General features: G+C 44.7%; 1 protein-coding gene across 1 annotated transcript in view; it reads right to left on the minus strand.

The window, feature by feature from the left end:
* The window catches only part of DNAH8 (dynein axonemal heavy chain 8), a 525323-nt gene that overhangs the window by 364059 nt on the left and 135986 nt on the right, over nt 1–25278 (minus strand). Inside the window, exons 19-20 of the mRNA XM_026649503.1 lie at nt 23792–23908; nt 7720–7839 (exon numbers count right to left, since the gene is read on the minus strand). Of these exons, the coding sequence (XP_026505288.1) occupies nt 7720–7839; nt 23792–23908 (237 nt within the window). The remainder of the gene's footprint in view (nt 1–7719; nt 7840–23791; nt 23909–25278) is intronic.

A 25278-nucleotide genomic window follows, 5' to 3' on the forward strand; every position in this document is an offset into this window, starting at 1 on the left:
TCATTAATTGGTTCACCACTTCATCAATGGAAAGTGGATATACACCAGCCTTTGTAAACCTGAGCAGATTTACCAAACACTTCAGGCAAACTCACTGGTAAAGATAAACAGTAAAACAAGTTTATTGATTACAAAAGATAGATTTTAAGTGATAGTCAAATAGTCAGAGTGGTTACCAAAATAAAATATAAGCACACAGTCTAAACTCTCAATCCTATTAGACTGGGCAACATCTAGATTAAGCAGTTTTTCTCACCCCACTGGATATTGCAGTTCATAGTACACAGGTTTCATCCCTGAAACCTGGGCTAGTCCCCTGTTGGAGTCTTTAGTCTTCTGAATGTCCTTGTTGCTTGCAGAGTAGGTGGGGGAAGGAGAAAGGCGAAGCATGGGACCACTGTGTTCTGTTTTGTACCCTTAATCCATGTGCTTGGAGAACAGAAGTCCAGGCATGTCTGGTGGGCATTGCTGAGTCACCGGGCAAGGGTGAGCAATTCCCCTGGTGTGCCCTTCCACAAGTGAGTCATTGCTTTGTAGCTCCCTCGCTGGACAATGGCTGTTGATGGTTGTTCAACACCCGCACAGGCACTGGTTATCCCCCTGGTTATTGTCTTAGGGGAGCTAGTATCTGGGCGCTTCCCAACTTACAGCATGTTTTAGTGACAACCATACAACACAATCTCATAACTTTATATGCACTAATGATATACATATTTAGATAGAACAATGACTTTCAGCAGATCATAACCTTTCCCGTAATACCTCACATGGCATGTTTTATATGCAATATCACAATTATATACAAATGATGAATATGGAGTTTACAGGCACTCCCCTGGGGTGCAGAGTGTCACAAGATGAAGAAATGGTGGCGACAGCCAGAAACTGGAGCCTAAAGAAAAATGAGGATTATGTGAAGGGGACTGAGAGAGAACATTCGAAGCAAGTGGAAAAAACTTGTAGGGAAAGGCTGGATGAATAATCACCTCCAAAAGCTTATTAGGAGTCAGCAGAGAGCCTATGGGGAATGGAAAAAAAGGGTTGATCAGCAAAAAAAATGCTACATTGTGAAGGTTAGAAAACTAGGATTAAAGTGAGAATTGCTATATAGTCAAGATTAATTTCCTTGGTAAGAGCTAATTCAACATAAATAAGAGGGTTTTTAAGATGTATAAATAAAAAGAATAAGGTATTATGCAGTTGGGCCTCTATACTGTGTGGATGGGAAGGAGATTAAAGATAATTTAGGTATAGCCTAAAAACTAAAGGAATACATTGCCTCAGTTTTCAATAAAGATGATAATATGGAATATGTGAATGAAGGAAGAATGGCTTATGGAAATAGTGTCTACAACTGGATATTACCACATCTGAGGTGGAAGTAAAACTAAAAGAGATTAATGTACTCAAACTGGGGGGGGGAGATAATTTCCATCCCAGAATACTGAAAGAGCCAGCACATGTCACTACCAATAGCAAGGATTTTTAATAAATCTGTCTATTTGGGGATACTACCATATGTCGCAGGGTGCTCTACTCACCTCTGCGTGGTGCTCCATCTTGGCAATTAGCTCCACCTGGTTTAGCACCACCTTTCTGGTCTTCCACCATTGCCGCTCTCCTCCCACTCATGGAGTCACATTATGGCTGCTTTGTGACTCAGCCCTCTGGCCAGATCACACAGTGTTTTCTCCTTCCAGGGGAGTCTTTCAAAGTCTCTGCACAAACAGTGTTAGGCAGTCCTCACACCCATTGCCCCAGGGCCAGTGCTACCATTTAGGCAAACTAGGCGGTTGCCTAGGGCGCCATTTTTTTTTATAGCATTCCTGGGCTGGGCTGCCGCGCGATCGCTGCTCTACTTCTCCCGCCTCCCAGGCTTGCAGCACCAATCAGCTGTTTGGCGCCGCAAGCCTGGGAGGGGAGGAGAATTAGAGCGGGGGCAGTGTGCTCGGGGAGGAGGCGGAGCAGAGGTGAGCTGGGGTGGGGAGCTGCCACACGGCTCCCGGGGGGGGAGAGCTGCTGGGGGGCGCCTCAGGGCAGGGGGGGCGGGGAGCTGCCGCAGGGCTGGGGGGGGCGCAAGGTGGAAGTTTCGCCTAGAGCGTGAAACTTCCTTGCACCGGCCCTGCATTGCCCTGACTATATCACTCCTGCAGTGACTCAGGCAGTCTTCCCATTCACTGCCTCAAGCAATACCACTCTACAATGGAGGGCAGGAGAACCCAGGCCTACCCTCTACTCTGGGTTCCTATCCTTTTTCTCAGGGATTCCTATCTCCCCTTCTTTCTCCCTTACCTCAGGGAGAGAGACTGCAAGCTTCCTTACCGTTGCCTCCCACTCTCTTGCCAGCCTCCTGGCTTTACAGAAGTCCCACTTGTTCCCTCACATGTGAGCTTTCTTCTAATTAGCACCCTCCACATAGCCTAAATCTCCCTCATTTGCAGTTTAATTGTCTGATTGTACCTGCCTGGCCTAATTCAACTCTTTCAGGACTGGTGTGAGGGGTATATCCCATCACATCCTACAACTGAAGATGAACTAAGGTCCTACCTATAATTAAAGAAATGGAAAACATGATCTGGGCAATTACAGACCTGTTACTCTGTCCTCAGTAGTATGCCAGGTTTTAGAACAAATTGTGAAGGAAAGAATAATTACATTGATAGAGGTACAGGGTAAGGGGATGTAATACAACATTGGTTTTCCAAAGGTAGATCCTGACAGACTAACCTGATTTCCTTCTTTGAGAAAATAACTGATTTCTTAAATAAGAGAAGTGCAGTAGATCCAATATGCCTGCACTTCAGTAAAACATTTGACACGGTGCCAAATGGAAAATTATTAGTTAAATTAGGGAAGATGGGGATTAATACAAGCATTGTACAGTGGATAAGGAATTGGCTCAATGGGAGAAGGTAATGGGTTTTGCTGAAATGTGAATGATCAGATTGCAGAGAGCTTACTTCTGGAGTTCCTCAAAGATCAGTCTTGGGACTAATCTTATTCAATATTTTTATTAATGACCTTGACACAAAAAGCAGGACTGTGCTAACGACATTTGCTGATGATACAAAGTTGTGAAGCATCATTCAACACAGAGGAGGACATTATACAGGAAAATCTGGATGACCCTGAAGACAGGCGTGGCAGAAATTAGATGAAATTCAATAATACAAAGTGCAAGGCAATGCACATAGGGTCTAATAATAATAATTTCTGCTACAAACTGAGTGCTCATCAGTTGGAAGCGACAGAGGAGGAGATCTAGGTGTGTGGGTCAAACACAGGATGACTATGAACCATCAATGTGATGCAGCTGTGAAATAGGCAAATGCAATCCTAGGATGTATTAAGAAGACATTTTAGTAGATACAGAAGTATTAATCGCATTGTACAAGGCACTGGTATGGTAAGATCTCATTTGGAATACTGTGTACAATTCTGATCATCTATGTTCAAGAAAGATTAATTCAAACTGGAACAGGTGCAAAGAGTTATGAGGATGATCAAGAGAATGGAAGGCCTATCTTATGAGAAGAGACTTGAAGAGCTTGGTAGTTTAGAAAGCTGAGAGGAGATATGATTGCTCTCTACAAATATATTGGCGGGGGGGGGGGGGTAAAAACCAGGGAGGTTGAATGGCTATTTTAGCTAACGGACAATGTTGGCACAAGAACAAATGGGTATAAACTGGCCATGAAAAAATTCAGGCTGGAAATTAGACTTCTAACCATCAGAGGGGTGAGGTTTTAGAACAGCCTCCCAGTAGGAGTTGTGGGTGCAAACAATTAGTTTTAAGAAGGTATTGGACAAAAATATGAGTGCAATTGTATGATGGGGTTGCTTGTGGTGATATGGGGCAGGACTCAACAGCCCTGAAGCTCATTTTCAGTTTGTCTTATGTTCCTAAAAGCTCTAACTGAGTCTAACTGAGCATCATATGTGGGGTCGGGAAGGAATTTTCCTCCAAGTCAGATTGGCAGTGATCTGGGGGGCTCGGGGGGTTGCCTCTCTCTGCAGCATGTGGGTGCAGGTTACCTGCCAGGATTATCTGGGATATCTCACTTAATAATTTCCCTGCCACTGCGAGCACCATGGGCACTGGTGCACCTCAGTCCCTCCTATTATCTGCCTATGGCACATAATAGTCTAGTCTCCTGTGGGCTGTAATACTTCAGTCTCATTTCAGTTGTTGAGATTAATACACAGGTACTGGGTACTGTTGGTGGCCTGTGATCTACATAAGGTCAGACTAGATGATCTAGTGGTCCCTTCTGCCCTTAAAGCATAAGGATATGCCCACACTGAAGGGGAAAAAAAAAAAAGATCAGTGGCTGTGAGTCTCAGCGCCTGGGTCAACTGACTTGGGCTCACAGGGCTCATGCTACAGGGCTAAAAATAGCAGTGTAGACATTCAGGCTCAGGTTAGAGCCCAGGCTCTAAAATCCATCTGCTCGCCAGAGACTAAATCTACTAAGTAATGGAATTTCTCCTGGTGGGGGGGGGGTGTAAGTGTTTGCTGCTGTTGCATCCAGGACTGCTACTATGAAATGTATTTTTTGAGTGGGGGCTAGAATCAATTTTCCTGGTTGACCCTGACTCCCAGGGAGGGAAAAAAGATGAAGCATCTGTTAAATGGTGTTGACCACCTGTTGAGGAGCCAGTCACCAAGGTATGGATAAACTGACTTCTCACTTTCTCAGGTAGGCTGCTACTACAAGCATTTGTTGAATAATCTCATTGCTATGCACAGTCCAAAAGTTTGTACTGGTAATGGGAATTGCTGACTTGAAACCTCAGGTATTTTTTCTGTGGGCAGGACAGAAGTATTACTATGAAAATATAAATCTTGAAGATAGAGAACAGAGTACCAGTCCTGTGGATCCAGGGAAGGAATTATTGAAGCCCGAGTTACCTAGACTTGAGTCTGTGGATGAAGACATTCAGCTATCTCAAGTCCAGAATTGGGCACCAGACCCCCTATTTCTTTGGTATCAGAAAACAGGAGTAAAACCATTCCCCTCTAAATTCTGATGGAACTACTTCTACTGCACCAAGAGCTAGAAGCAATTATACTTCCTGATATAGGATGCTTTTGTAGAGAGGATCTCAAAAAGAGATGGGAAAGAGGGGTGGGAAGTGAGAAAGGTGTGGAACTGCATGGAGTATCCCAGTTCTGTTATCTCCAAAACCCAACAGTCTGTTGTTATGGTAATCCAAACCCCATGAAAATGAAAAAGGCAGGGAAATAATAGGTAGATCTACTCAAAGTTGCACAGAACTCCTGAGTGACAAGTCAAATTTCCTGTCTTGAGGACATAGCTGGATGTGCAGATGACACAGAGAATGCTGATGGGTTTTCTCCTCTGGAACCTCTGAAGCTTTCTTGAAAGGTTAGAAGATCTGTGTTGCAGGTACTAAGATTCACTTGGATAAGAGTGGTGTCAAGCTGGCTTCCTCTTTGAAGCAGGAATATATACTCCCAAGGATCTCAGTCTTGCACAGGAGTCCTTCAAAGAATGTAAGGCCTCATCAGTCTTGGAACTGAATAAATTACATCTCTCAAAAGGCAGGTCTTCTACAGTAACCTGTATCTCCTAGAAATGCAGGAAGCTTGGAGCCAGATGATTGTACCATGAAGATCAACACTGCTATATCCAACACATCAAGAGCTGCCTGAAGGGAAAGATGTACTACTAGTTGACTTTCTGAAATTAAATATTCTTTCCTGCAGTCCTGTGGGACTTTATCAGTGAATTCGGAGATATTGTCCTAGTTAGAATAGTCATATTTGCCCAATAATGCCTGCTAATTGGCAATTCTCTTTTGCAGGTTTGGCTGAAAATTCCAGTACTGAAGGCATCAGTACCATGTGTTTCAGTTCCACATGACTGGTACCTGGCAATTTTTTACACTCTGAGGAGACCAGTATGAAGGTTCAGTGTCCAGAGCTTGAGTGGGTTGCAGAGGGACCCTTTCTGGGCCTAGTGATATCCTTCTCCAAGGCCAAAGGGGGAGCTCTGTTTTTCTAAGAGTCTTGTGAGAGAGACTTAGGGGATGAGATCTAGATGTCAGAATGTTTCTTTTTTCCCATGCACTGAGAGTCATTACCAATTGAGGAGGAAGCTTATTTTAATGACTTCCTGTCATTTCATCAGTTCAGTCCTCTGATGTGGAGCACTTTTAGATAATTGCTCCAGATTTTCAGCCCCAGTGACTCCAGGGTTTGAGGATGGATGAATTGATTTCTCAATCAAAACCATCTTCTGGTGTGCTTCTCTAGCTTTTGGTGTTCTCTTTGAGAAAGACTTACAAATTGAGCACCTGTCAATGTGGCCTTCTCCTAGACACGGAAGGCACTTAGTGTGCCTATCCTTGAAAGGCATTAATGCCTCACAGAAAGGGGCAATTCTTAAATTTTCATGGGGCTGAGGTATCTAGAGGTAAAATGTAATTATTTTCAACTGCCTTTACTCTGTCCAGGATGGAATGAGGATGTTGCCATATCTCTTTCACCAACCCATCCAGAACAGGGTTCAAAGACACTGCAAATATATTCAGTGGAGGAACTACTTGACAGTGAATAAAGAAAAGCCAGTGACTCTAGTGATCCATTCTAGAAACTGAAGACAGACAGGCTCGTTGTCTTCTTACCATAAGGATATTTTCTGATCTATGAAGACTTAGTGTCTTCCATATTTAAAAAAAAAAATCAGTTTTAATCATCCCAATTTGAGTGTCTCTCAATCTCAAGCAGGCCCTGAAGAATGATAGACCAATGTGGAGATAAGAGAGAGCCTTTACTGCCAGAGCTCATGCCAACACCAACCAACTACCCAGAAACCATCATTACAAGTAGCAGCAGCACCAACTTTTTCACAGGCACCAGAATCTGAAGTGTAGGTTCTGCCATTGACACCACTGGCACTTTAAATAAAGAAGGAATGGCAACATGAGGTTTAATGCAGTGAAATTCCAGTTAACAACTCAGGGTTCCCCAAATCTAGCAAGGGAATAATCTGTACTGCTAAAAAGCCTGAGCTGTAACTGCCTCATGTTACATTTCTTCTATTATCTGCCTTCTTTTCTTTTCACATCTAGCTACAGAACAGTAAAGAAAAAGAAGTAGAAGTAAAATTAGAATTGAGAATTGATAGGGGCTTTGTACTTTCAGAACACAAGTAAAAAGACTAAAGGGAAAGTGGTAAGTCTGGTCTTTTTAAACTTGATTGAAAGACTTTGCACCTCTTTGTGTCTCAATAACTGAAATAATAATATTTAATGTAAGGATTCTTCTGTAAGATGGGGAAGACCAGACATATGATAAAAATAATTAAGTTGATGAAGCTATTAGCTGTAGACCTCAATAAAAGATAGATGCATGCCATCTAGTAGTGATAGTTAAATAAATTCAAGTTCTATGCAATATTGCAATCTCAGTAGATCAAAGACATAAACCAAGGACTATAACTATAAAAGAATATATTTACCTTTGCAAAACTGGTAAAGTTATTCAAAATGAAATATTTTAATCACAAAGAAAATGCAGGTATGGTTAATACTTTTTAAAAATAACAATATCATTATTTTGTGTTGCTCCAGAGAGGGAAAAGCCCTCTTCTAGATAAAAAAAAATAAAATAAAAATGCATTATTTAAACATTATTTTCTAATGTACACAAAACACAAGGATTCAGATTCTAAGATGTAAAATGATGTATACCTCATTGCATGCCAGCATATCCTCCATTTTGATAGGACCATCCTCTGGCAGGACAATTAAAAGAGTATTTGATATGTCTTTCATTATTAAATCAATCTGCATTTCACATAAGTCATTAACCTAAAGAAAAGCAAAATTTAATTAACACTACATTTGTACCTCTAAAGTGTTATGCATCATTATTATTTATACCATGCCATCAGTATACCCTGGGTCTTACAGACAAATACTAATGTCAGTTCCTTGCCCCCATGAATCTATAATGTAAAGGCCTGATCCTACAAGGGGCTGAATGCTCAGAAATGCTGAACTCCCTCTACTCCCATTGACTTTAATAAGAGCCAAAGGTACACAGCTTCTCTCAGGAGGTATTCAGCATGTTGCAGGATCAGGCCTTAAATAAGACATAATACAACAAGGGATAATAATAATAATAATAAACTAAGGATAAGAGAAGTATAGACAGCTACAACATTGAAAGATAAACCTATCATGGTCAGTGTGAGGTTTGTGCTCCCTATCACAGTAACCAAAACAGCAATATCTACCTGAGTCTGCAGCTAGCCTGAAACAATAGTTCTGAAACATATGAACTCTCCGACAGATCTCAAGGAGATTTTACTCCGAGACTGACTATTCTGGGAGGCCTGTCAACACCACACCAAAGACTGATGTGTAGCAAGAGAAGAATACAAAGGGCACAGACCACCGACCCAAACAGATACTTACTCCAACAGCTGGGGTGTATTTGGGGGAGGGTGCTGACATGCCTGATTCTCTAGGTGTGTGACGGAGCACAGCGGCCCCACACTGGTACCGCAGGGGTTAACCCTTCCTTTCTAGCAGAGGAAGCCACGCCCTGGAAGCTCTGCTGGGCATGCTCCAACTGGAGAACAGGTATAAAAGCCTGCAGAGCTGCTCAGTCTGGGCTGACCACTGGAGGGGAAGGAGGCATGCCACCAGTTCCTGAGGAGGGACAGCCTGTGCACCAGAGGCTAGCCAAGCCGGGACGCACCCTGATGCCCAGACGGAGTACATCACAGGAGGAGAACAGACTGGAGGACCCCCCGAAGTGGAGAATCTGGTGTTTATGGTAGGAAGTGACCCAGGGGAACTTTAGAGACAAACAGCATTAGAGCGGTACAGACGCTTGGCATGTTGTGGGCGGATCCCTGCCGAGCTGGTGGCAAGGGGAACTTGCCATTACCAGGGCCCTGGGTTGGGACCTGGTGGAGAGGGTGGGCCCGGGTCCCCCTACCACCACTCCCCCACACCACGAGGATTGTATGGACTCTGGCCATTAGGTCACACTGCTCCAACATGGGGAGCAATTTATATGGGCCCTGACCATTGGGCCACACTGCCCTGAAACTTCAGGCGAGTTACCTGGACTCCAGCCGGTAGGCCACACTACCCTGTTTGTGAGGGGGATTGTATGGACTCTGGCCATTAGGCTGCACTGCTCCAACGCGGGAGGCGATTTATATGGACCCTGACCATTGGGCCCAGATGTTTGGGCTGAGTTACCCAGACTCTAGCCGCTAGGCCCACTACCCCAACCAAGGGGTGATTGTGTGGAAGGAGGCCATTAGGCTGCAACCGGGCGCCCACAGAGAGACGGGCGAGTGAACTTGAGAGTGGTGAGGTTCCAACACCCCATCTCACCCCTGCCACAAAGGGGCGGGGTGGTGCCAGGCCTGCCACAAGGGGGTTGAGGGAAAAGTTTCCCCCAGGTGCTCCTGAGGAATGCTTTGAGGTCCACACATAGTGGGCTGATTGTCTGCTGAGGTTGTTGGCTGGGTCATTGCCCAGTTTTGGTAGATAAGAGCTATAGCTGTCATCTACTGTTTCTAAAATCTTGAGGCTTCAGGCAGAGAGGAGCTGACCATGCCCTCCTTTGCTATGTGACATGATATATGGTAGTGGTGTTGTCTATCAAGATTTGTGGAGAGAGAGGCCCAACATTTGATTTAAAAAAACCTTCTAAATTAGACAGATTTCATGGAGCTCCAGGACATTTTTACAGAGGGATTCTTGGGGATAGAGGTTTTCTGCAGCTCTGTGCCTTTAAGAGTCCCAGATGAGCATCCCACATTACCCACAGTATAGCTAACAGGGACCAAGAAGGGGGATGCAAGACATCATGGAGTGGAATTCGATGGTGTAATCTTGTTTGCTTATTGAGAATCTGGTTGTGATAATCCCTCTCAATGCAGCAAGGAAATAAAGAAAGGTACTTGCGAAAAAGTAAGAAGGTCCACAGGAGATTCCTTATTAGCCCTTGTCCTAACAGATACAGAAGAAGTGATCACAGAACTAAAAATTAATGGTAGCTTAGGTACAAGTGATCGTTACTTGATCACATGTGCAAGCAGAATAAAGTCCAGAAAAATAATACATATACTTGGTGTTTTCATAAGGCTAATTTTATAAAGCTGAAAACAATTATGAGCCAAATCACTTGGGAGAGAATTTAATCAGAAGAATTGTAATGGTAATTGGGAATCATTTAAGAACACCTTACTAGATGCCCAAAAAGCCACAGTCCTACAACTGAGGAAGAAGGCTACGCTCATAAAAAATCAACCTGGTTTAGAAGGGAAGTGAAGGCAGGGTAAATGAGATGACCTAGGTAATTACAGGCCATCTTAGCTGGATGTTGATCCTAGGCAAGATAAAGAAGCTACTGATATGGGACTTCATTAATAAAGAATTAAACAAGGATAATGTAATTAATTCAAATCAACATGCATTTATGGAAAATAGATGTCGCCAAACTAACTTGAATATCTTGATGAGATTACAAGTTTGATTGATAAAGGTAAAAGTGATGACGTAATATACTTAGACTTCTATAAGGCATTTGACTTGGTGATGCACAACGTTTTGATTAAAAAACTAGAATGATATAAAATTAACCTGGCACACATTAAATTGTTTAAAAACGGACTAACTGATAGGTCTCAAAATATAACTGTGAATGGGGAATCATCATTGAGCATGACTGTTTCTCGTGGGGTCCCAAAGGGATTGGTTCTTGGCCTTATGCTATTTAACATTTTTATCAATGACCTGGAGGAAAACATATCATCAGTGATAAAGTTTGCAAATGACACAAAAATTGGAGGAATGGTAAATAATGAAGAGGACAGGACACTGTTCAGAGTGATATAGACTGCTTGGTAAACTGAGCACAAGCAAACAATATGTATTTTAATATGGTTAAATGTAAATGTATACATGTAGGAACAAAGCATTTGGGCCATACTTACAGGACCAGGGATTCTATCCTCAGAAGCAGTGACTCTGAAAAAGATTTGGGGACCACAGTCCCCTCTTGCCTTAAACAATATGAATCTATGAATACTGTAGACAACTCCAGGACAAGATTGCAGTTCCTTGCACTTTGCACATCTGCCAGAAAGAGGAAGTCTTTTTCTTCAGGTCCAGAAGCTGTACCAAAGATCTAATAAACGACCTAAGAAGAAGCCACAATACTCCAGGAAGAGGCTTTCTTTGTCATCTGAATCAGCATCTGCTGCATCAGGAAGGAAGCAGCTAGTTTGATGATCAGGTTAAGAACCATGGACCAGATCTTTCACAGAGTCATAGATTCCAAGATCTGAAGGGACCACTGTGATCATCTTGTCTAACCTGATGTATAACACAGGCCATGGAATTTCCCTAAATAATTCTGAGGACATATCTTTTAGAAAAACATCCAATCTTGATCTGCATATTGTCAGTGATGGAGAATCCACCACAACCATTGGTAAATTGTTGCAATGATTAATTACATACTGTCAAAATTATGCCTAAATTTGAGTCTGAATTTGTCTAGCTTCAACTTCCACCCATTTAATCATGTTATATCATGTAGATACTATGGCTTCACAATTCCACTGTAGTCAAGCAATCTTCCTGATGGTATTCTACCCTAAACCACATGCGAACAGAGAGGAACAGTGCTTTCACTCTTTGGATGTTAGACAGGCCCTACCTTTTTATATACAAAGGACCAAACCATTCTGCAGATCTACTCAGCTGTTCATAGCGATAGCAGAGACAATAAAGGGTCTCCCCATCTCCACACAGAGAATCTCATCTTGGATTACTTCATGCATCTGAGCATGTTATGAACTCACAAACATCTTGCCCACAGCTAATCTGACAGCTCATTTCACAAGATCTCAGGCCTCCTCTGCTGCCTTCATAGTGCAAGTCCCTATTGAGGACATCTTCAGAGCAGCAACTTTGTTGTCGGTACACATGCAGTCTTGCAGTCAGCCTGTCCTTGAACTCCAAACCCATCTGCTGTACAATTTCTTGTAAGTCACCTACCTTGGAATGGACATGTGCAAGCACTTGAAGAAGAAAAAATAGTTACTAACCTTTCCATAACTGTTGTTCTTCAAGCTGTGTTGCACATATCCATTCCAAAACCCAGCCTCCGTCCCCTCTTATCAGAGGCAGTCAGTAAGAAGAAACTGAAGGGGAGTGGGGTCGGCAGAGCCCTTTATACCAGCACTATGAACACACGGCACTAGAGGGCACTGGAGCAGACCTGATGGATACCACTAGGAGAAAAAAATCTGGCAACTGTGCTCGGAGCGCACACACACCTACATTGGAATGCACATGTGCAATACATCTCAAAGAACAACAGTTATGGAAAGGTTATTAACCGTTTTCCCCCTACATTAATGCTGGGTTCCCTTTCCCTTTTAATAAAACTTCTCTTTTGTTATACACAGACACAGTGCTTGTGAGTGGGGAAGTATTGCTTACGAGAGGAACCCAGGGTGGTGGTAAGTTTTCCCAGATTACTGGGTAGGGGCTCAAGCCGGTTCTGTTTTATACAGTTAAGAGAAAACCCTAGATATTGAACCTGGTCCTTGTTGCTGCCAACTCCACCTGACAGAAGGGTTACACTGCTATAGATGTATGTGTTAGTGGACAAAATGTGTAACTGATAAGGGATGCCCATAAATGCTCTGTAATTGATTAATTTAATAAATGACAAAATAGACAAGACACATGTGGTATAGCAGGTGTGTTCTATAATCAATATGTCAGCAAAACAATTAGGTATGAATTGAAGTCTAAGCATTAAGACCTAATTTGGTCACAGATGGTCCTAGTAGTGATAAATTAGTTTATAAATATCGTTGACTTATTGATTCAAAACAAGATAGAGCATGAGAAAGGATTTTTCTTTGTTTTGAACAGTATGCAACCAGGAGGATCCAGGGCCGCCCAGAGGGGGGGGGGGGCAAGTGGGGCAATTTGCCCCAGGCCCCGGGCCCTGCAGGGGCCCCGCGAGCCCTGGCCGAGAATCCCTTTCCTCATCTGGCGGCAGTCCAGGTCTTCGGCGGCATTTCGGCGGCAGGGGGCCTTCAGTGCTGCTGAAGACACGGAGCGACTGAAGGGCCCCCCGCCACCGAAATGCCGCCGCTGCAGACTCGGAGCGCCGCCCAGTGAGTACAAGCTCCTCCGCTTTGCCCCAGGCCCCCTGAATCCTCTGGGCGGCCCTGGGAGGATCAGTGCATCATCACAACTGTCACCATGGCCCTGGCAGCAGAGTCCACCATGTCCAGGGAAGCTTGAAATGCTGAACGTGGGTCAAGGCATCTGTCATAAACATACAGCTAAGGGTAGCATAAAATCCCTTTTTACCCTGTAAAGGGTTAATTCCTCTTTTACCTGTAAAGGGTTAAGAAGCTCAGGTAACCTAGCTGACACCTGACCAAAAGGACCAATAAGGGGACAAGATACTTTCAAATCCGGGGGGGTGGTGGGGGGAAGAAAGGCTTTGTCTGTCTGTTCTGTGTGCTTGCCAGAGACAGATCAAGAAATCAAGCAATCCAACTCCATTAGTATTAGTAAGTACTAGCAAAGGAATGTGTTAGCTTACTTTTATTTTGGCTTGTGATTTCCTTTGTAGGAGGAGGGAGGTTTATCCTGGGTTTTGTACTTTAAGGTTTTGCCTAGAGGGGAGATCCTCTGTGTTCTTGAGTCTTTTGTTATTCTGTAAAGTACTTACCATCCCGATTTTACAGAGGTGATTCCTTTACCTTTTCTTTAATTAAAATTCTTCTTTTAAGAACCTAATTGATTTTTCATTGTTTTAAGATCCAAGGGTTTGGGTCTGTGTTCACCTGTACCAATTGGTGAGGGGATTATTCTCAAGCCTGCCCAGGAAAAGGGGTGTAGGGGTTTGGGGGGATATTTGGGGAAGGTAGGGCTCCAAGTGGCCCTCCCTAAATAGTTGTTTAAAATAAATCACTTGGTGGTGGCAGTGTTACTTAATCCAAGGTATAAGAAAAAGTTTGTGCCTTGCGGAGTTTTTAACTTAAGCTGGTAGAAATAAGCTTAGGGGGTCTTCATGCGGGTCCCCACATCTGTACCCTAAAGTTCAGAGTGGGAAGGGAACCCTGACACGGTGGTAGCAGTGGGATCATTTTGAACCAGAGATCGTTTTGAACCAAAAGCCCAGTAGGATTTTTAAAAGGATCATTTTCCCCCCTTTTTAGCAGCTTAGAAAGCAGGAGCTGAGGGCAGATAAAGATCTTATCTCTCTTTGCCTGGAGGCAAAGGTATCAGGTCCTTATAACAAAGGGATGTTTTTAAGCTGTGAGCAGCTGGAGATTTTTGTCTTGTAACTGAGGGCAGGATAGTTAACTTTCTACAAGAGAATTCACAAGCAGTTTTTCTTCTTCTTTCTTACTCTCAGGTAAGCTAGGCAAGCAGGAGCTAGGATGGCAAAACGCAATGTCCAACAGAAACTAGAATTAGCTAAATTTGAAGCTGAGGAGAGACAAAATGAATATGACAGACAGATAGCCTTAAAACGCTTGGAGGCAGAGATGGAGGCGAAATGCTTGGAAGCGGAAGCGGAGAAGCACCACTTGGAGATGGAAGCAAAGGCGGAGAAGCACCGCTTGGAGGCAGAGGCAAAACGCTTGGAGATGGAGTTAGAGCTGAAGTGCTTAGATCTGGAAAGAGCGGATAACCCTAACAATCCATCCCCAAAAATCCACAAATGGGAGCGACTATGTCCACAGTATGACGAATCCAGTGATATTGCTGAATATTTCCTCACCTTTGAGAGACTGTGCACACTCCATGCAATTCCTGACGAGCACAAGATGACCACACTGGTAGCAAAATTGACTGGAAGAGCTCTGGACATATTCAACAAGATGCCTATTCAGTGTAGGAATGTATAGCTCCCCAATTGTTAGCCATGGTTACGGCACACTGTTTCCATTGGCAACGAGGCAGGAGCTGTTTACACCCCCGCGTCTGTGTTTGGGAAAACTTCTTAGTTGATTTGATTATTTCCCTTGCAGCTGGCATTCACGTGCTCAACAGATGGGTTTGTAATCTTATGTGCATGTATACTGCCTGGCTTTTTCTATGCGCAGGAATGTAACCAGTTAGAAGCGTTGTAAGCAGGGAAGTGTAAAGAATAAAAGCCCCAGGAAAAGTTCCTGGGAGGTAGAGGGGCTTTTCGGCTACCACAAACCTGGTGTTCTGTTTCCTTTCATCTGTCGTCGCCACAATTCAGGAGGCGTCTGACTATGGTAAATTTAAGGATTTGGTTTTGAAACAATTTCAAGTTACACCTGAAACTTAGAGTAAAATTTAGAGCCCTTAAGAGAGGGCCTGGACTAAGTAATGTGGCTTATGTAAACCAGATGAAGGATCTGTTAGATAAATGAGTCAACGGCAGGGGTGTAACTAGCTTTAAAGGAATGTGTGATTTGATGACTCAGGAACAATTCCTGAATATGACCAAAGATGATATAAAACAGTGTTCATGGGATAAGAAAATGGACTCAGTAGAAAGTCTTGCTTCTTATGCTGATCAATACGAGCAGTCCCAGACAGCCAGAGAGGCGGGGCAAATCAGAACAAAATGGGTGGAAGGAGCAGAGAGCAACAACCCTGGTCGCAGGTTGAGCGGAGACCAGAAGGGACACCCTCAGATCACACCCTACCACCGGGGGCAGCCCAAGGCCCCAACTACACCCCAAGGAAAACCCCAGACATCTTATCGTTCCACCACACCATTCTCCAGCAACCCACCTTGCCCTAGTGACCAGTCAGCTGGGCGATGTTTTAAATGTAATGAGCTGGGGCCTGTAAAGGCCAACTGCCCCAAGAACCCCAACAGATTACAGTTCATAGCACTGGGGTCACACCAAAGGTCCTCAGGCCCAGGTGCCTCCCAGATACCCTCAGAGCAAAGGGAAACTGTGAGTGTGGGCGGGAAGAAGGTTACAGCATGGAGGGACACTGGAGCACAAGTGTCGGCTATCCACCAATCCTTAGTGGACCCGAACTTAATCAACCCAGAGGTCCAAGTGACAATTCAACCCTTCAAGTCAAACTCCTTTGACTTGCCTACAGCCAAGTTGCCTTTCCAGTACAAGGGCTGGTCATAGACTTCAAAAGTCCACAATCCTGATTATCCCATTCCCATGCTGCTGGGGGAAGACTTGGCCAGTCATGTGAAGCTAGCCAAGAGGGTGGGAATGGTCACCCGCAGCCAAGCTAAGTAAGCTGTCACACCTAGCTCTGTTCCTGAGATTTCTACAAGGGCCCAGACTATGTTACCAGAGACTCAGACTGAGGTGGTGGAACCAGACCCCATGCCAACGTCTGTAACAGCACTAGTGGATCCAGTCACAGAGACCCAGCCAGAGACAGTCCCAGAACCGAAACCGGCGGAGCAACCAGCACCAGAACCATTGCCAGCACTGAATCCAGCGCTTGCAACCCTGTCTGCAACCTCAACACCAGAGGGCACCACCGATCCTGCACTGGCAGCAGCAGATAAACCTATGCAAGAGGCTCAGCCAGAGCCTGAACCCTAACATAGTGCACCAGCGGAGAGCAATTCACAGTCAACGGAAACAGCCCCATCCCCTACATCGCTTCCAGAGGGATCAAGCCCAAGTCCACAACCCAATGAGGATCTGATGTCTCCAGCATCAAGGGAACAGTTCCAGGCTGAGCAGGGAGCAGATGAAAGCCTCCAGAGAGCTTGGACGGCGGCACAAAGCAACCCACCGCCTCTCAGCTCTTCTAATGATCCAAGTTTGTTGTAGAAAAAGGACTTTTATACCAGGAAACTCTTTCTGGTGGACACCAGGAAGACTGGCATCCTCAAAGACAGTTGGTAGTTCCAACTAAGTACCGGGTAAAGCTCGTAAGCTTAGCCCACAATCATCCGAGTGGCCATGCTGGGGTGAACAGAACCAAAGACCGTTTGGGGAAGTCCTTCCACTGGGAGGGAATGGGAAAGGATGTTTCTGCCTATGTCCGGTCTTGTGAGGTATGCCAAAGAGTGGAAAAACATCAAGACCAGGTCAAAGCCCCTCTCCAGCCACTCCCCATAATTGAGGTTCCATTTCAGCGAGTAGCTGTGGATATTCTGGGTCCTTTTCTGAAAAAGACACCCAGAGGAAAGCAGCACATACTGACTTTCATGGATTTTGCCACCCGATGGCCGGAAGCAGTAGCTCTAAGCAACACCAGGGCTAAAAGTGTGTGCCAGGCTTTAACAGACATTTTTGCCAGGGTAGGTTGGCCCTCTGACATCCTTACAGATTCGGAAACTAATTTCCTGGCAGGAACCATGGAAAGCCTTTGGGAAGCTCATGGGGTGAACCACTTGGTTGCCACCCCTTACCACCATCAAACAAATGGCCTAGTGAAGAAGTTTAATGGAACTTTGGAGGCCATGATACGTAAATTTGTAAATGAGCATTCCAATGATTGGGACCTAGTGTTGCAGCAGTTGCTGTTTGCCTACAGAGCTGTACCACATCCCAGTTTAGGGTTTTCACCATTTGAATTTGTGTATGGCCACGAGGTTAAGGGGCCATTACAGTTGGTGAAGCAGCAATGGGAGGGGTTTACGCCTTCTCCAGGAACAAACATTCTGGACTTTGTAAACAACCTACAAACCATCCTCCGAACCTCCTTGGCCCTTGCTAGAGAAAACATACAAGATGCTCAGAAAGAGCAAAAAGCCTGGTATGATAAACATGTCAGAGCGTTCCTTCAAAGTAGGGGATGGCAATACTAATATTTCCATGTATGTCAAGCAAAGAAGACTTTAAGGGTATGTCTACACAGCAAAGAAAAAACACGTTGGGCCTATGCAAGCTGACTCAGGCTTGTGGGGCTCAGGCTGCTGGGGCTGTTTCATTGCAATGTGGACTTCCAGTCTCAGACTAGAGCTTTAGCTCTGGGACCCTCCCACTCTGCAGGGTCTTAGAGCCTGGGTTCCAGTCCCAGTCCAGAAGTCTACACAGCAGTGAATCATCCCTGCAGCCCAAACCCCGCGAGCCTGAGTTGGCTGGGACAGGCCAGCCATGTGTTTTTTTTCTTTGCTGTGTAAACATACCCTAAAGGGTGACACATCCTTAGGAGTGAAGTTAGGCCATGATCTGGCACAGCACTTAAATATATGCATAAAGTTCAGCACCTGAATAACCCCACTGAAACTAATATTTTGCCAGATTGGGGTCTCAGTGACTGGCATGGCTAAGTAATACTCAGCATGTCACTATACAGTCAATGGACTAGAATTGAAATTGTTGCAGACAATAGATTAGAAGGGCAACAGGAGTGGAGAGGGTGGGGCTTGGTGAGGGAGTCTGGGGGGAGTCTGGATGCAGAGGGTGGGGCTTGGCAGGGAACTGGATGTGTGTTGGGGGTGGGGTTGGATGCATGGGTGTTGGGTGGACAGTGGCACAGCTCCCTGTACAGTGAACCCTTCCCCCTGTGGCTGGGGAGTGATGGGGACAGAAAGCAGAGGGTGCAGGTGCGGAGCTTCCTGGGGGTGGGTCTGACCCAGCCTCAGGAGGGCCCGTGCAAAGGAAGAGGAAGTCCCATCCTCCCCAGCCCATCCGGGACAAGCAGCTGGAGCCTGGCAACAGTAGCAGCCACTGGCTGGGTCGTCCTGAGCCCTGACTCGCCCCCCCCCCCCCCCCCCCCCCCCCCCCCCCCCCCCGCCCCAGACTCCTGGCGCACTGCAATAGTGAGCAAGAGGGACAGAGTCTTACACTCATGCCCAGCCCCACCCCGCCCCAAGTCAGTGATTTACATCTCCCCCGGCAGCTCTCAACACTTGGACCAGATGCGCCTGGTTGGGACCGCTGCCCAGAAGTTATTCTCCCAAGAAAGAGTAAAACCTGTGGGGGACATTAATTCTGCATTTGTGCAGTGGCACAAAGTTTCCCCCAGGAGTAATAATTGTCCACCAACGGGTAGCATGTGAGGTCTCTAATGAGAACCAATAAGCCAATGATCATCATAATCACTGTGAAATGTATATATGGACAATATTTAAGGAATTGTGTATCTATATGAAAAAGTATGTTCTTAAGGTATGGGAGGTAAGGCAGATCACCAAGAGGTCACAGACCTCGGACGTGTTCCTTTCAGGCAGATGGTAACAGACACTTATCTCTCTGTCTGGCTATGTGTATATTCTGTACTGTATGCCTTACAATGGATGCCTGTTTGCACACTAAGCCAGATACCAGTCAAAAAATTGGGAAATCTACAAGAGAAAACCTACAGGAAAAAACACTCAGCTGGGGGGTGTCCTGTTTATGATTAAGATTAGTCTGGTGTATCAGGGAATGCAAAGAAACACACAGGATCCTTCACAAAGAAGGCAAGCTAACAGCATGTTTCTCTTATGAAAAGGGGGTCACAGCCAGCCTTATTGTAAAGCACTGGTGAGCAATTTTTTATTAGACATGAAAGTATCCTGTTAATAAAGTCTAGGCTCTAGAATGTATAATGATTTGATGGATAACCATTTGTTTCCAATACTTCTATGTGCTATTACTTGAATCTCTATGCTTTGTTAAATACATTTATACTTGATTTCCCTATAAACATATCTAAGTGCTATGTGTTAAACAGAGTGGTGATCTGGGGTGGAACTGGTCAGCTGGGGTGTACTGTTTCTTTGGAAGCAGCTTATCTGTGAATAATATGAATGTCCAGTGGAACAGGGGCTGGACCCTCTTGGAAGACGTTCAGAGGTCTCAGCAGTTGTAATCTGCCTGTCACTAACATGTAGAGAGACAGCAGGGCCTGCAAAGGCCTACAGGGGAGTGTTTGTGTTAACCATGGCCAGTGGAGTTGGAAAGCTGACCTCCTGGCGGGCACAGACAAGGTTTTCTCATGCTAAGGGGGAGTGGTATGAATTGCCTTGCAACTCTGGGTACCCCAGGAAACTTCACAGATACCCACACCCTAGACTTTGAGGAACCGAATGCCGACTTCTGTTTGCGCTTTTGAGGGCAGGACTCTGATTCCCTGGGCCTAAAAGAGGGCAGTCCCAGAGACAGGGATTTTCTGAGGCCTCTTTCAGCTGATACATCCAGAGGACCACTTTGGGAAGGAGTTTTCGAAGACCTTCCCTTAGATGACTGAAGGGGCTCTGACATTGATCTAAGGGCAGCCTCCATGAGGATATATTAGAGGCACTCCTCCCTCAGCTTCTTAGTTCTAGTCTTGAAGCTGCAACAGAGAGAGCACCTATAACCTGGCCCTCACCCAAACACTTGCGGCAGTATGAATGAGGGTCACTAACAGACATAGGCTTCCTGCAGCCTACGAAAGGTTTGAACTCTGGGGACCTTGGCATGGGTTTCCCAGTACCAGGCAGGGTCTAGAGACCCACAATACTGGAAAAATCCCAAAAGAAGGGCCAAATAAAAAGAAATAAACATAAAACTATAAAATTAATAAAGAAAAAAATAAAAGTCCAAAGACTTTTGAGCAGCTCTAGGTAGATCAAGTATTTGTTCACAAAGAACACAAATGCTCTGACCACAGATGGAAAGAAGGAACTGAAAGATGGACTCAGACCTTTATACTCTCACTTGCAGCACAAGGAGCTTGGCAATGAACAGTGCTGCCCTTATAGGTACCATCAGAGAAAACTCCCCAGCACTGGTCCTCAAGGCACACACTCACCTACAGTGTAATGGACATATGCAAGCAATCGAAGAACACCCCAATTTAATGATGGCTCCCCAATGTCAACTACTTTCTAAAATGTGTGTTAGCCAGTTTTTGATCTATTTAATGTGTGCTTTACTGATATTGTATAGTGCTAAATTTTAATAAGAATGTTGTGCAGTACTAAGTCAAATTCCTTACACAAGTCTAAGTATATTACATCTATGCAGTTACCTTTATCAACCAAACTTGTAATCTCATCAAAGAATGAAATCAGGATTATTTGACAAGACTTATTTTCCATATAATCATGCTGACTGGCAATAATTCTATTCATAGCCTTTAATTCTTTATCAATTTAATACCACCTCAGCTTTTCCTTTTTTAAGAGTCTCAGTCTTTAAACTGAAGAATTCATGACCTTCACAAGGCAAGTCTTCCAAAACTGAGATATGTACTTCTCTGAGCAAGCCCAATGGGCAGTTTTGCAGAAGGTCACTGAAATTCTGCAGCACTGATGGGGAGCATCCCACAAGATTAAATACACAGAGACCATCCCAGACCACTGCTTTCTCTGTACATGTGGAGGGGGCAGTTGAGTCAAAAGTGCCCTATCACAGCAAAAAACTGTTACTTACCTGTACAATAACTGCTGTTCTTTGAGACGTTAATGCAGATCTGTATTACACTCTGCATGTGGTGCCAATCTCGGTACCAATGGTGATCCACAGGAAGTTTCAACAACTTTCGAGAACGATACTAGAAGGCGAGGGAGAAGAGGAAGATGTCTCCAAGCCCAACCCTGAGGAACCTCCAGAGTAGTCCATAGGCAATAAAGGAGCCACCCATCCAACAAACATCCAGCCTTATCCCAAGTCTAGCCTACAGGATGCATCGGTACTGACAACGGTAAAGCAGTTGGTGCTTTAACCACTAACACAGGCCTCATACTCACACTCAGTACCGAAGCAGACATTGGTGCCAAAGTCGAAGCTGGCACTGGACCCATAGTTGCAGTGTGCACAGGGATCATCATCGGCACGGAAGATAATAGCTGGGTTGACAAGTCCCTCCGTACCGAAAAGACAGGTGACCTCAACTCTGTACCCTGAATTGGAAGAGGCGCAAAAGAGATTCCAATAATAATGGCAGGTCTGCAACCAATCCAGACAGCACCAAGGACACTGAAGAAGCCTCCATAGCTGAACATTCCTCAATTAGTGGAGGGTCAGGAACAGCCAGGCAAAGAAAGTCCGATGCAGCCTGATACACCACTGGTGTGGAAACAATCAATGCTGACACTGAAGTTGTTGGTACTGGACTCAGAGGAACCCCATGGATGGTACCTGAGTCAATGGTAGAGTCCAGTTGCTCTCACCTCTGCACTGGAGAGCAAATAGCCCTGCTTTATCGTGCATGCGGGATGAATCATAATGTAGGTCTGCACTCCTCTTGGAAGGGGAGGAGGAATATCTCCCAGCTCTGGAATGGCCCCAGTCCATTTTGTGATAAATTTTTCTAGGAGAACCAGAGGAGGAACTGTCACTTTTTTTTCTGTGGGGGAGAAGAATATGAATTTGGCCTAACAACAGCCTGTGCCAGCTCAGATGCCCTCTGAGGGGCCTGACAATCTGCGGAGATCGCCAGTGCTGAAACAGGCTTCATGGTCTGCTCCTGAGGGTGCTGCTTCAAATATAAGTCTCTGTCCACCTGCATTTTCTTTTTGAATGACTTGCAGATGAAGGACTTTTCTTTAATGCCCCCTTCCCAAAAGCACAATAAACATTGAGTGTGTGTGGGAGGGGGTTAATATCAGAGCTAACTACCCCACATGATGGGCAATGTTTAAACGCTGGTGAGGGCAACACGCCAGGCAAAATCCTATCCAACCATTTTTAATAAACTAAACCTATAGGCACCACTAAACTAACTACAACTAACAACTATATACAAAAAATTCTGTGAAATAGCATAAGGTAAAAATCACATTGAGCATTCCAACTCAAGCCATGGGCAGTGAGGAGGGTTGGGGCAATGCTGCTCTTAAATTGCCAGGGGAGGGGCTATGCGGCCAGAAGGGATGAGTGCCACCCCTACAAGTACTGCTAAGCAAAATTATCTGGCTTCTATGCATTGGGCGCACACACACCTGAGTGGAATACACATCTGCAACCACTTGAAGAACTGATAGTGTCATGTGATTTTGCACACTCTTCCACTTGAACTGACTTCTTTTCTATAACAGATGCAGGCAAGGCCAATGAATAGAGTTGTTGGAGAGGGGGAAGCTTCAACAGCTGCTGGAATAGAACTGGGACATTCGGGGTTCCCAAGTTGTTCTTAATGGCTTAGACAAAAAATTGGAATTCCTGAACCTTAGGCAAGGTTATCAAAGCAATTCTCAGCATGGAGGAAAAGGATTTGGAGAAGAAGTATTCCAGAAGGAGAGCTGAAGATACTCCTCATTCACCAATGGAGGCAATGACTGGGAATAGTGCAGTATTGGCCATGTCCAGCAGGAGGAGCCTAGAAAGGGCAGCGGAGGAGTATGCAGTTGCCTCTGTAGACAGGCACGATTACCCCAGTAGTGGTCTGAGAAATAAGAAATACTTACCTTGCTCTTCAAACCTGAAGGGGAGGGCATTGACAAAAATTAAATACCCGTTATGACAAGCAATCAGAGTGCTAGTCACAAACAATGGTGAGACCTGATACAAACTCAACTGGAAGAAAAGAGGCTAAAATCTAGGCTTTAAGGGTGGTAGCAGGGATGTAAATATGGAGAAACTACCAGGACCTTATCATTCTTCCAAAAGAAATGCATGTGAACAACATTTGCTTTAAAAAATCAGAGACATATTTCAATGTTGCAAAAGGTTATCACTAAGTTTTAAGAATTTAATATTAATCTTAACTAAGAATTTTCTTAAATACGAATAGAAATCAAATTATTAACTGAGTTTAAAGCACAGGTTATTTTTTTTGCTGTGAAAAAAGTTCAAAAATCAAATGAAAGTGTATTTGAAATGTCTTCAAAAAATGTCATTTTAATTAATTTGGCAAATATGCATACCTTTTTCAAAAGCTGCTTAAACATATTCATAACTTCATCAACTTCTTGAAAAAAACTGTCCAATGTCAGAGATGACCAAGTTAATATAGTAAGTCCTTGTCTCAACACAGATTCTACCTAAACAAACAAACAATAAAACAAAACAAAAATTGTGATAACTAAATATAGAAAAAAATAAATATGTTAGGAATATAACATACAACGGGACTGATGATTATAAAAATGAACAATGGTCCAGTGCTCATTACTGAAAGAAACAGATGCAAACTAACAGAATCTATGTTTTGTTACTTCAAGGAAAATTGCACAGATTTACTCAATGTTTATTTAGGTTTTTATGTGTACCACAGCCATATTCACCGCTTTGCTGAAAATTCTCAAATGTACCTGTCCACCATTGACCTCTCTCTTCCTGGCCAGTCTCGCATCTCTTGCTGGTCCTCTAACATCTCCTCATGGATGTTACTTCCTTAAACTAAAACAAAATCTGAACTGTCCATGTTTTCTCCTAAACCCTGTTCTTTGCTGCACTCCTCCATCATTGTGGACAGATTGAGAACACATCTCTGAAGCTCATATGACTCTTCCCTTTCCTTTTTTATCACATCCACTTTCTCACTAAATCTTGTTGCTGCACTCCCTATACTATTTCTAAAATCCTCGCTTTCCTCACCAGCCACATCCCTATTTTTTGCCCAAGGTAACCTCAGACTTTCATATCAATCAGGTCATTCAGCTGTCAGTTTTCATTCTAAATTTCATCTGACTAGGGAAGATGCCATCTTCACACCTGGGATGTCAGGAGAGTGTTGGCTTTCTATTTGGAAAGGACTAAAGCCTTGAGGGCTGTTTGTCTCTTTCATGGTCAGAATTAAAGTGGCCCCTGTTTTGACCCAAAAGCTCTCCCCAAATGGGTTTGTGCTTGTATCTCCTCTTGCTACAAGGCTGCTAATGTCCAGCCCCCTCCTATGGTTATAGCTAAGGCTATGTTTTAGTCACGGGTATTTTTAGTAAAAGTCATGGACAGGACACGGGTCATAAACAAAAATTCACGGGCCCATGACTTGTCCATGACTTTTACTAAAAATACCCGCCGTGACTAAAACTTGGACGGAGGTCGTGGGTGCTCTGTGGGAGGGTGGTCTGGGGGCACCGCAGGTGCTGGGGGGAGGTGACCCGGGACCCCTGCTGGTACTGGGGTAGGGAGGGTTGGTGGGGCTGGCAGGGGTTTCCTACCCGGCTCCGCGTCCCTGCAGCTCCTAGGTGGCAGAGACAGGAGCCAGGACAGGAGCTCTTCTGCTGCTCCTGCCATAAATGCTGCCTGCCGCAGCTCCCATTGGCCGGGAAACGCAGTCAATGGGAGCTGCAGGGGCGGGGCTTGCGGGTGCCGGCAGCACGCAGCACGGAGACCCCCCCTCGCCCCTCCGCCACCTAGGAGCTGCAGGGGGACCCCCCATGCCAGGTAAGCACACACCCCAAATCCCTGC

The sequence above is a fragment of the Terrapene carolina genome, unplaced genomic scaffold, assembly GCF_002925995.2.
Source record: "Terrapene carolina triunguis isolate 2854851 unplaced genomic scaffold, T_m_triunguis-2.0 Scaffold85, whole genome shotgun sequence".
In the NCBI taxonomy this organism is placed as follows: Eukaryota; Metazoa; Chordata; order Testudines; family Emydidae; genus Terrapene; species Terrapene triunguis.